This window comes from Tyto alba, unplaced genomic scaffold (assembly GCF_018691265.1).
Source record: "Tyto alba isolate M040663 unplaced genomic scaffold, T.alba_DEE_v4.0 Super-Scaffold_20, whole genome shotgun sequence".
Classification (NCBI taxonomy): domain Eukaryota; kingdom Metazoa; phylum Chordata; class Aves; order Strigiformes; family Tytonidae; genus Tyto; species Tyto alba.
In genome coordinates this window covers 4827682-4840402 of record NW_024881283.1, presented here as the reverse complement: position 1 = coordinate 4840402, position 12721 = coordinate 4827682, and the positions used below count along the sequence as shown (strand labels likewise).

The following is a 12721-nucleotide window of genomic DNA, read 5'->3' as shown; positions in this document are numbered from 1 at the left end:
ACACTGCCACACACTCCACGTCTGGGAGACATCTTCTCACCTCCCGGGGAACACGCAGCCACATTCCCCTGCCTCCTTAAAAGCTGATGGCTCCGCTTCGGCCCCAGGTGTGCCATCCTCCAGCTTTTCTCTTCTGCTCACAGCAGGGAAAGCAGGGACAAGAAATGGTCTCAGGGGGCCCCTGCACTTCTTCCCTTTTCACTGCACAAACTGGACTGATTTCCCAGCACTGAAATACCCGGTGGCTGCAGCAGATTCATCCTGGTCAAACACTGGCCTAGACTGCGCAGGGCGGTCCTACGGCACGGCACTGCTGGGGAGGGGGCATCGTGTGTCCACGCTCCACTGTCCCAGCTGAACTTCCACCCTCGCGAAGCCCCTCTGGGATGGGGCAGGAAGGTGGTGAGAGGTGAGAAACGCCCAGTAGAACCTGAGCCAAGGCAGCAAACGCGGGGGAGAAAATGGGGGGGAAGGAGGAGAAAGGATGAAAGCTGAGTTGGACACATGCAGAAGATAAATGCAGCATGTACTCTCTCCTGGCAAGTTAATTAACATCAGACAACATGGAAGCGGGAACCTCCCCTCGCACATGCCCACAAACACCAGCTGAAGCTCAGCCCCGGGTCGAGGGCTTGGCACCGCTTTCAGCCTTGGCCAGTGCAGACCAGTCCCTTCCAGCCTAAACCCCGGGACCGGGGCGCAGCAAGCAGTCAGCCGGCTGGGGGGCTGCTGCGGCTGTAGGGCAAGATCTGGCAGAAGCTGAGGTCCCCCCTGAAGCTGAGGCAGGGTGCAGGCACCCTCACGTCGCCCCAGCCGTGAGCCACAGGTACACGGGGTACGGCCCTCGCCTGCTCGAGGACCTGCCGCCGTCTTGTACCAACCTCCTGCCAGCCTGGCCGGTTCCCCCACTGCTGAGCACCGAACGCACCGTGCCCGTCGCAGAAACCTCGCTCCCTTTGCATTTATTTACAGCAGAAGGCTGGATTTTACTCAAAACATGAAAACAGGATTCAGCAGTAGCCCAGTGATTGTTTCAAGTGTGGTCATTTTTGTTGCCATGAATAAAAAAATAAAGCTGCTCGCCTGAGGACAAGTGGCACTGGGGCTGTTTAACGCTTTGTCAGTGACACGGACAGCGGATCGAGCGCTCCTTCAGCAGGTTCAGCGATGACACCGAGCTGTGTGGTGCGGGGACACGTTGCAGGAAACCCAGAACCCACCCGTGCCCTGGGCTGCAGCCAGAGCAGGGGGGGCAGCAGGGCCAGGGAGGGGATTCTCCCCCTCTGCTCCGCTCTGGGGAGACCCCCCTGCAGTGCTGGGGCCAGCTCGGGGGCCCCCAACAGCAGAAGGACCCGGAGCTGCTCGAGCGGGGCCAGAGGAGGCCACGGAGATGCTGGGGGGGCTGGAGCAGCTCCCCTGGGGGGCCGGGCTGAGAGAGTTGGGGGGGTTCAGCCTGGAGAAGAGAAGGCTCCGGGGAGCCCTTCGAGCGGCCTCCCAGGGCTTAAAGGGGGGACAGACTCTGGATCAGGGGGTGGGGGTAGGATGAGGGGTAATGGTTTTAAACTGAAAGAGGGGAGATTTAGATTAGATATAAGGAGGAAATCCTTCCCTGTGCAGGTGGTGAGGCGCTGGCCCAGGGTGCCCAGAGCAGCTGTGGCTGCCCCCTCCCTGGAAGGGTTCCAGGCCAGGTTGGACGGGGCTGGGAGCCCCCTGGGCTGGGGGAAGGGGGCCCTGTCCGGGGCAGGGGGGGGCACTGGATGATCTTTAAGGTCCCTTCCAACCCAAACCAGTCTGTGATTCTATGAAGTTAACATCTATGATCTCCCCAGGTTATATACGAGGGCCTTGATTTAGTACTGTACAATAGAAAAGTAAAACAGAACAATAAATCCCATCCACACAGTTCTTGTAAAAAGCTATCTATTTCAGTTTGACCATATAAAAAAACAAGAGAAACTGGACAGGGAATGTACAAGCCACATACGGACTTTAAACAAATTTTACCAATTTCAAGTGATCTGGGTAAGGGTTTTTTTAGTCAGTGGTATAGCCAAAACCAAATTCCTTTCAATTCCAAATTTTTCTTTCTCCCCAAAGAAGGGGCTGTGGAAAAAAGCTGTACAGCGAGACCACGCAGCCATTGCAGGCTGTGAGAGAGCGGCTTGTCCCATCACGCTGCTTCAACATTTTCCCACTGCCACAAACGTGAGGGGGGCTGGCACCGGCGAGAAGCAAGTCAATCCAACTTCTGTAACCCAGGGATCACAAGGGCACAAATCCCGCCATCTCCTCGTCGGCTTCACTGGATCTCCCCCATATAGAGTCTTTTGTCGCTGGATGCGGAGAGAACTGGGGGAGAGAGCGCGGGGGAAGGGAGGAATATGAAAATTCAGCACAACAGTTTGAGATCTCCACTAACGACACCTCATCTGAATCAAACTACTCGTTTCGCTTGTTGGAAGTGATCTAGAAAGCCAAATTTCATTTGCTTCCCAAAAACACTTCATGGAGTTACTACTCTGACACCTAATCACACGCTGTGCGTCGTGGCTGCCATTCCCCTGTCCCAAGGCAGGCATAACGGCGTACTGCCTGTAATGTCTAAGTATTAAAATGGTAAAGAGAGGCATATAAACACGCTGTTAACGTTTTCAAGCATCCTGAAGCGTTATTTTCATTGCAAGGAGTGTTCAGATCGCAAGCCAGGCACTGCTGTCAGGGCTGCATGCCGCTAGAGGGCACAGGCTGGCCAGGAAAGCCTCGCCGGGACATTATTTTATCAGAACGGGCAAAATGCAGCCGGCGCCCAACTACAACGTGCCACTGAACCACTTTAACTCAGAAAAGGCTCTTCAGGGGATTCAAGGCACTAAGAGTGACCCAGAAGCGCTGCTCTTGACACTGACAGCAGGTTTATTCGAGTTCAGGAGAGATTTGGGGGATTTCTACACGAACTCGCAGATTGGTGTCTGTCATCTTGCGGCAGTTGGGCTCCCCGCGCGCCCTCCCGCGCAGATGAGTATCGTGGAGTGATTTACAAGATTAATGCTCCCAGTTGTTAATAGAAATCAATTGCATAACTCGCATGCAATGCCTGGATAGGTTTTTAATTTTTATTTTAAGCTGAATGATTGATTCACAAAGAAGAGCTCAGCAGAATACAACTGCAAACAATCCGCTCCAAACCGGAGAGATCGCTCTGCTCTTCCAGCACAGTCTCCAATCTGAAGACAAGGCAATGAATAACTAAGGAACAAACCCATAACTCACTGCCCTGCTGCAGAGTCTGTCATCCTCGGCACAACCGAGCTCCTGGCTCCATTTCGGGGTTGACTCTCAGTTTTTGGCTGGAGCAGCGTGGTGACCTAGCCCATGGTGCAAGTGTTTCCATAGAAACAAGCAGCACCCTGCCTGGGTCCTGCCTGGGCCGCACACCGCGCCAAGAAACCGCTATGGAATCTGGTCTCAGCTAATGTATGGTGGTTAAAATGGTTCTGAGAAAGCCACCACACCGTGGTTAAAATGGTTCTGAGAAAGCCACCACAAGCATTGTCTCACCCAGCACTGATCGGTGGTGCCACGTGCTGGGCACCTCTAGAATGGGGACAAAACCTGCTGCACAAAGAGTCTTTTTTCCTTCCTACAGCTTTAGGGTAAGTTAAGGGAGCCCAGGCTGGAGACGTGCTCCCGGGTGATCACTGTCCTCATGTGATCACCAAGTGTATGGTTACATCCCTGGTGTCCAAACCCAGGTACCCAAAACCTTTTTGCACAGCTCTCGGGAAGGCTGGACAAGCCCTAGGCGGTGGCAGCCAAGCCACGGCTCGTGGCCACCCACAAGTGACCACCCTGCTGCTGTGTGGGTGCCCCCACTCAGGTCTCCCCCAGGCAGAACAGAGAAGCAGAGCCCCTGTGCTCAGCCCAGGATCCCAGGGCACAGCCAGCCCAACTCCTACCTATGGGAGAGGAACAAGCAGGAGTCTGCTACTCCTCAGCTTGTCTGATGCTCTGGGCCACAGGGAATTTGGGGGCTGTTTTCCAGAGGATCAGCAGTTCAGCCAGCCCTGAAACTATTTCCCCAAATGACTTGAGATGGGGGGGACTTACTAATGGGTTCCTCCGGATGGAAAGCCAGCTCGTTCACCGACCCAGCGTGGCCTGGCAGCTTGTACAAAATCCTCCTGGATGTGGTGTCCCACACATAGACAAACCTAGAACAGAGTCATTATGAGTGCAGGCATTTGAGAAGGGAAAGCAGTTCATCCCCCCGCCACCAGTGGCTTCTTCCTGTAGCAGTTCACCACCCGGGCTGAAACAGATGCAGCTCTTAGTGTGGATAAATAAGGAGCTCCTCAGGAGCAAACTGCTGTGCTGCCAAATCCAGAAAAGCAGAGGTCTGAGCAGGTAGGAGCTAACAAGTCAATTTGGTGTCAAAAGCCTCATCTCTATCACAGCACAGCAGCCCCATTTCACTCCTCGTAGCACCAAGACAGATTTGAAAGTGTGAGGCCACAGAGACCCTCAATATAGTAGCAACACAGTGGACTAAGGGAGAAAATTAGTGTTGGGAGTGGGGAGGAGGGTTGTCACACTTGCAGACACCTGCCTGCAAGCCCAGCAGTCACTCTTGGTTTGGGCTGGCTGGCAAGCAGCGAGGAGGAGCCCAGGTGCTCCCCCAGCGCCTGCTACAGCGTAATCCCTCACAGCCAACAGCCTTCTATACGGATTTCTTCCTGCTCTGCCATGAAAGTCATGACCTATCTCCCAGCATTTATTAGGGTGCCTTTCAGATTGCACCAAGCCCTTTGATTACCCTCCTGCAGGCCTGAGCACGGGCTCCCGCCGCTGGCCAGGCCCTCCTGAGCATCGCACCTGGATCCTTCAGGCAGGAGGTCAGAAAGAAACTGCTGGCACCAGGCACAGATCAGCTTTCAGATTACTCTCATAAATGGACTCAGAGCATGAGGGACACGGTGCCTTGCTGTAAATCACACTTTATGCAAGATCACTGCTTGGCCCTCATGGGTGTCGACTGCTGCCTGCATGGTGCGGTGGCTGCACACAAACTCCACCGGGCAGCAGAGCGACACACAGGAGCAAGTGTGATTTTTTTTAATCCATCAAAATGAGAAGAGCCCTGAGCAACATCCTACAAGCCAGGTAAGGTGATGCTGCACCTCACCTGCACAGGAAGGCTGCATCCCTCCCTTCCAAACACAATGGCCTCGCCATGCGAAATGGCATTTGTTACAAGGTTTACAGCTCTGAAAAAAAATGGGTGGCTGGGGAAAGCTGCCAGTTCTGGATTACACTCACTCTGCCTTCTCATTTTGCTCTTTAGGGAGGTGACTGGCAGCTAAAATGAAATCTGCCAGGGCAGAAAAGGGAAGCGGCAGGGCAGTAATTGCCTGGGTTTGGTATAAAGGGCAACTCTGCTGCCCACACAGCCCAGAGGCATCACTATGGCTATTTACAGGTGACTGAGGAGGGTGAGAGCACGGGGGACAGCCCGTAAAACACGTGTGAAATCAGTCTACTGCATTACATTCCTCCAAAGGAAGGTCACTGCAAATGCCACTGTACATCCCTGTGTCTCGCCTGCATGCGTTCAGACACGCTGGGGATCACCAGCCCTTTCATCAGCCCCGCACGCAGCCCGAGCTCTGCATCCAAGGCTGGGCCATTCCAGGCTCACGCAGTGCTACCAGCAATGGGTTCCTCAGCTTCACCTGTTCCTTTCCATTTGTCAGGGCTTTGCAGACCGGACAAAGCACAAGATTTGCTTGTACAATTAGCCTGTCTTTTAGCTGAAATAGAACTGAGCTTCTTTCCCGCCCCCCCCAAAAAAAAGCACTGAATCATTTATAACACTTGCTGGCTAGATAGAGAGGACACTGGATACCAACACAGAGCAGATGTGCTTTGTTAGGAGCATTCATTTTCAGGCTGGTGCTACTCTTTGACTTATTTCCTTGAAAAATATTAAAGGGAAAAATTCAAGCCTGCAACTAGCAGCAGTTCTTCAAGCACAACTGTTTTATCTAGATAAATGTTAATTTATCTATTTAACATCTATCTATGTTTTTAATTTGGTATTGCAAAACAGGCAAGCACTTGAAGTAGTTGATTTTACTATAACCCTTCCGAAGGGCTCAACAGCAAAAAAAATATTCAGGTCCCTCCATCATGGATACAGACTCCATGTGATGCAGGAGAGACTAATCATTGGGGAACTCTTTTGTACTGAGACAAATGAAACATTTGTTTAATTTTGCTTTGCTTTCCCAGCAGATACTCCTTCTCAAGAAAAAATTTAAAAGCTCAAAGAGCGGAAAGATTTGCGTGGCCTTGTGTAACCTGCCCCAGGACCTGGCCATGTGCTCTTCCCCACAAGTGCCACAACAAAGTTGCTGCCAGACCGCAGAGCTACATGAACTCCTGCAGAACTAAACACCCAATACACCCGGCCGTGCTTTGCCCCTGGACGGATCAGCCACAGCCTCGGCGGGCTAACCCGCAGGCTCCTCCGCGAGCACCGCTGCTACTGCCCAGCACGACTGGAAAGGAGTCATGTCTCAGCCCCTCGCCGTGACAGCTGGTCCCGCTATATCTGGACAGTGAGAGCTGAAGTTCTCCCTATCCTCTATCAGAAACTCATTGATTTGCTGATTACTACTGCTCCATGCCCTGGACTACGGCCTGCAGGAATTCCTGTCTCGATGTCACTGAGAGTGCAGCTGGATCTGCTCCAGCGGGGGTTGGTATCCTTCACAGTGACCTTCAGTGCCTGGCATAGACCCTTTGCTGGTTTCTTCCCTCTACTCCTTTTAGTCATCAGTTGCCTTAGTTCATACAGCATCTCACAAGTCCAATATCTGCTAATTTAGTCAGATCTTTATTTCTTCTTACTCGTTAATTAAAGCAAGGAACAGGAACGCTTTTGGAACACCACTCGTGCCTGCCACACGCCACCGTACAGCAATTCAACCGGTATTTGTGGTTCTTATCAGTATAAGCCCCACACTACACACACTTCCCCAGACTCCCTGCCTCTCAGAGCCTCTCACAAGCATCTGCCAGTACGACACACGGAACCTAGTCCACTGACCAGCATATGCTCCTGTCATCTCCTGGTCCTTGTGGTGGATCTCATGGCTGACCATAAGCACTAATGCAGAACCCTAGTCAGCTTTTTGACAATAATAAGATTTTACAACTATTTGGTGCTCCTCCACCAACACAAGGGCAATATAAACACATCACTATTGTAATCAGGGCGGACAGTGCTCACGAAAACCACAGGGGATTGTTCGGGTCATCACACCTCTATGCACAACTCTGAGTCTTCAGATTCGTTTTAGATATGATCCAACTCCCTTTCAGGAGTGCCTGCAAAACTGTTTGGGACTGATGGTAACAGATGAATGCAGTGGTAACTCACCTGTCGGCCGATCCCCCTGCGATTTTACTCCCATCTGGGGACCAAGAGCACCTCAGAAGATTCTAAAATAAAAGAACGTGCACAGATCTATTTCCAAACGAAGACTTAGTTTTCCCCTTCTACTTGAATTAAAATCACTACGAGACTTTAAATACCAAAAGCACCGCTTTAATGATCTCCCTTCGGAAGATGAGATGGTAATTACAGATTTTATTTTATTGCTGGAAACATCCAGTGCCTTGTTATTTTACACAAAGTAGATAGTAAATGTAAAAAATACTTAATTTACAGCTAATTATAGCTGAACTGAGCAAAGAAATCTTGTTACTGCAGCTTTAATTGGAATCCCACTTTGTGCATTTATCTTTCTTTGAGTTCTTATTAAAGCCTTTCTAGTTTAAACTTGAATTTAAAAAACAATTTACAGAAAAGTTAATAGCAGCAACAGACAATCATGTCTCAGTCTGCAGTACACTCACCTTTTCAAAATTATGTACGTTCCCCTGGAAAATCTTTACACATCTCTCTTTAGGGGCAAATGGTCGCACATCCCAGATGCGAACTGCAACAGAGAGCTCACAGTAATTAGCTGAAGGCAGAAGCGTGTGGGCAAGGTCAGCTTCTGGAAACGTTCCTTTTCCTAAGACAAGCCACTAACAAGAAGAGACCTGGTCACGCTCCTTGCTCTCTTCATGCCTAGGTTTCCCCAGAAGCAAAAGGAAACCAGCAGCCTTCCCTTCCAGAGAGCTTTGATATGAAAGGTCAAATGCAGAAATTTATAATTACACCAAGACCACTGCCAACAGGAGGGGAAAAATCCAAAGCAACTATTACACAAATGAGCCACCATCTCCTTACATGAGCATTTGCTTTATTCTGACACACTCCACGATCACGCTTCTAATCAGATCAGCTTCACTGAGCACCCCTGCACAGGAGACAGGCAGTTTGGGAACCGTGCTGTCATTCCCTGCTGCGGGAAGACAGCCAAACCGCCCTGACAGGAGCCAGACCAAGACTGTGTTCAAGTGTCTGCGCAAATAATGTGTGCCATAGCTTGTGTCCTCACTGCCCTTCGGGAGACGTGACAAACCCTTCTGATGCAGCTGCTCCCTCCCTGCAAAGGATGTCACTGTCACCAGCCTAACAAGAATTCAAGCTTTATCTCTGGAGCCAAACTCCCTTCAGCCTATCCCCGTGTCGGGCTCTTGTTCTTCTATGTTGAACAATTTGAGCAGTTCCTCCCTGCCATGCAGTTACCGTAAGAAAGCAGTGCCTGACTGCCGTGCTCTCACATCAGGTAGGACGTACCTGTGTTGTCCATTGCGTTGGAGAGCAGGTAGGAGCCTTCTGAACTCAGGCTGAGGCCTGTCACTGAATCCGCATGTCCTCTCATCGTGTAAGTGAGCTTGTTCTGGCGAAGGTCCCACACCTTTGAGACACAACCGTGCAGCTTAAGAAAAAGACAGCCAAGCCTGCTGGAACTGCTGTTTGCAAAGCATTTCCCACTGGTAGCGATCAGTCAGCTGAGGACATGAGACATCAATTTCTGTTGGTGGGGTCTGAATGACTAAAACATAAGGCTAGAATTTTATATGTCTTGTAGGGAAACTGGAATTTGCCCCTTAGAAGACTTCTTACCAAATGTGTCCAACAACCAAGGAGTTAAATGTCAGCAACCCCACACATGCAAGCATCTCTCTCTACCTGGCTACAGCTCCCCTGGCTCTCAAATTCCACTGCCTGATGGCACAGAGCAGCAGTTGTCCAATCCCCAAAATTTCACACTGTTCTTTCCCGAAGAAGGGCAGTTGGAACAGATTTCATGGCAGTGCTACACTTAGCAATGGCTCTGACAAGCACATGCTCCCCATGCCTAGGTAAGGCTGGAGCCTGCGACTAAAAGGACAGTAAGACAGACTGAACCGTACGGCTACCAGGAGAATCTCAGTTACCAGCTGAATGAAACACTGAGCTCACTCTTAAATAAGAACTTTCCACACTAGCAGGTGACAAAGTAAGTCGCAAAGTGGAGCAGAGGGCAGAGTGTGGATGTGTCACCACATTTTCTTTAGTTTACCTCATATATGGCTCTAGAGCCTCCAGGACGGGCAGAGGCTGCCAGCAGAGCCAGCATACTGTATCGGTTCCAGCGGGTGACAGCAGTGCTGGGACGCCTGGCCAGGAATGCCAGGGCTGCCCAGGCTGTCACATGGCAAACAGCCCTGGAGCAACACCCTCAGAGTTTATTGGCCCTATATCAACAGCGAGGTCAGACACAGCGGGTCTGCGTGGTTCTTGTGACTGTAAAATTACCCAACAGGCTTCTACATTTGTCCTTGACCAATGCAAGACGTGACCGGATAGAAGAGGCGTGTGCAGTCAGAAAGGCACACAAAGACACAGGAGTCCTACCTTAATATCATTGTCGATGCCTCCAGATATGATCTGATCACTGGTGTCATTGAAAGTTACAGCCAAGACCTGGTACGTGTTCTGAAATGTCTGGACAGCAGCTTTTTTCCTGATATCCCACAGCTGAAAAGACAGCAGTTGTAGAAGTTACATAGAGATATTTAATGACAAAATTACAGGAAGTTGCACAGATACTTGGCAGAGACTCACAACACTCTCCTGAAATCCCCTTTTAGAGCTCAGGAGATCTCTATAAAAAAACGTAACAAGAGTCTGGTGTGGTCAGAGCAGAGGAGCGTGGTGGGGGGAGAAGGGGCTAGTGTGCGAGATTTCATTAACAGCTTGCCTTCCTCATGCTTTATTAATGCAGTTCAGTGGAAAAAGTACAACTGAGAAGGTGCATCTTCTTCATCCCTCCACAAAGAATTACAGGAAAAAGGAGAAGTCAAATTTTATTTCAAATTTTTTATTTCTGAAATCAAAGTTATTACTTATTATAAGGGTAATGAAGGGCTGAACTTAGCCCACTTAAATGGGAAGACCCAAAAATTCTTTCAAAGATCCCATCTTACTTTAATTCATAAGGAGACTATCTCCTTATGCAATATACTGACCTTCACTGTCCCATCGTCACTGCCTGTACAGACAAGCTGGGGTCCTCGCCTCGCTGGGTAACAGGAGTTAACGAACGAGGTATGGCCCTTCAGTCTCTTCACTCTCTCTCCAGTCTCGCTATCCCACACAGCCACGGTTTTGTCTGTGGATGCTGAGAAGAGCATGCTGCAGAGAAGAATCACCGTGAGGTTCTCCATTTTGGAAGCATTTCTCCCCTCCTGCCTTTTTTACTCTCAAGTTCTGCAATCAGTGCTTGAGATATTCAGTGGGAATATGCCGTGAACGATCTCCCCTCTATACCAAGACAAAGGTGGCATTTCAGAGCGGGCTGACTGACAGCGGAGCAGCTACACTGGAGGAACTCCAATAAGACCCATTTCTAGATACATATAGACTGGTTTTTCACCTCCTCAAACGCTATCTGGGATGAACACAGGAAGGAAAGCACGGTGGCAATCCTGGCTCAGGTGCAATAGCTGAACAGCCTTTCAAATTCAAATATCTCACTTGTTTTCTTTCCCTCCCCAGTGTTTCCCATGTGATCAACACAAACTTTCCCGTTTCTCGAGACACTCGGGCACTGGTGGGTCACGGGCGACTCCAGATCCTTTTTCTTAAACTCAAGCAGGCACCGCTCTTTGTCTGGAAAAGCCACACTGCAAATACTTGCCATACATGGACTGAGCAGGAACAACAGTGAGGTGCTCTGAGGGAATCTGGCCAGCAGAAAGCTTGTTCCCTCAGAAAGAGGCAGGCCTGAGGCCATCCGCACGCCCCTTACCTGCCGTCTGTGTTATAGTGCAGCTCCATAACTGCCCCGCTGTGTCCCTTCAGGGTGGCGTAGTTATCGCAGTCCCCGTAGACGTTCCACAGCACTGGGGGAAAGGAAAGGAGCGGGAAGTACAGGGAACATGGAACCACCTCCCTGCTGCAGATGGAGCGGTTCTCCAAGAGCTCAGTGAAACGAACTATGTACTATCACCACTATCATCTCCAGTCTCAGCTGATGTGTAGCCATAAAGAAGCACCGTGCAAGCCCTGGGTGGACAGGCAACTAGTGCGAGACGATTTATGGTTTTAGAACAAGCTGGATTTATTAAGAAAAATAATAACCTTCCCTTCAGCGAGCCAAGGCATTCAAAATAGTATTTCTGCAGACTGTCACTGCTGCGGTCAAACGTGGACCGATGGTGACCTGCACAAGGGACCTGGGAACACAGGGCTGTGCCAGCACGGTGCGTTACCAGCCCCACCAGCAGCCTGCCAGAGGCGCTGGAGAAACTATCTTGCACTTTTCCTGGTGAAGCTCTTCACAGTCAGGACCCAGCGAGCCGAGGGCTGAGCTAAAACCCCATCGCAGCACAATGGCCTGAAATGTCTGGGGCTGCAGCCGCGCTGGCCAGGCCAGCGGCGCCCGGTACTCACGGATGAGCCTGTCGAAGCCAGCGGAGGCGAGGGTGTTGCCGTTGGGGTGAAACTTGCAGCAGTACACCTCCCCTTCGTGCCCCGAGAGCAGCATGATGGGCGCCTGCAAAGAGGAGCAGCGCGGCGGGCCCTGCCGGTGGCAACAGGGGAGGGATGTGAGGGGAGTGCGGCGGAACCCCCCACCCCACCATCCCCTCAGGGGCCTCGCCCCCCCTCTCCCCTCCATCCTGCCCCCCATAGCCCCCCCTGATCCCCTCATGGCCCCCCCACACCACCTGTCCATCCCACCCCCCGTGATCCCCTCATGCCCCCCCCCCCCAGTCCCCTCACGGCTCTCCCCCCCCCGCTCCATCCCCCCCCCCTCCCCATCCCCTCACGGCCCGCCCCCTCCTCGCCATCCCGTCCCCCCCACCCCGTCCATCCCGCCCCTCAGATCCCTTCACGCCCCTCCCCGCCGTACCGCCTGCAGCAGGGCCCCGGGGGCGGGCTGCCCCCCGCCGCCGCCGCCGCCGCCTCCGCCGCCGCCCGGCGCCCCCGGCAGCTCATGGCGGGGCCGCTTGGCCGCCGCGGGCAGCAGCGGGAGGTCGGGGCTGGGAGCGGCGCCCGGGGCGGGGGCGGGAGCGGGGCCGGGGCCGGGGCCGCCGCCCGGGACCTTCCGCTTGTGCTGCTCGATCATCGCCGCCGCCGGCCGCGCGCGCCCGCCCCGCCCCGCCCCACCATTGGCCAGCCGCGCCGCTGCCCGCCGCGCCGACTGGCGGAGCGCCGCCGGGCGACCCGCCCCCCTTCCTCTGACGTCCTTCCCGCGCGCGGGTGACGAGCGGAAGA

General features: G+C 52.4%; 1 protein-coding gene across 1 annotated transcript; it reads right to left on the bottom strand.

The window, feature by feature from the left end:
* Nucleotides 1-1906: 1906 nt before the first annotated feature.
* Nucleotides 1907-12608, bottom strand: SNRNP40 (small nuclear ribonucleoprotein U5 subunit 40). Its single transcript, XM_042793510.1, has 10 exons — nt 12357-12608; nt 11897-12026; nt 11253-11346; nt 10471-10636; nt 9857-9979; nt 8753-8873; nt 7921-8003; nt 7442-7503; nt 4108-4211; nt 1907-2349 (listed from the first exon to the last, which is right to left on the bottom strand). Exons 1-10 carry the CDS (start codon nt 12570-12572, stop codon nt 2300-2302), a joined length of 1149 nt encoding a protein of 382 aa, XP_042649444.1. The 5' UTR covers nt 12573-12608; the 3' UTR covers nt 1907-2299.
* Nucleotides 12609-12721: the final 113 nt, after the last annotated feature.

Bases quoted from the DNA above. Each gene is read 5' to 3' on its own strand.
- SNRNP40 (XM_042793510.1), bottom strand. From the start codon at position 12,572: ATGATCGAGCAGCACAAGCGGAAGGTCCCGGGCGGCGGCCCCGGCCCC. The intron at 7,504-7,920 runs GTGAGTGTACTG...CTTTTATTTTAG, and splicing joins ACGTACATAATTTTGAAAAG to AATCTTCTGAGGTGCTCTTG. The intron at 2,350-4,107 runs GTAAGTCCCCCC...TCTCTCCCCCAG, and splicing joins CCATCCGGAGGAACCCATTA to TTCTCTCCGCATCCAGCGAC.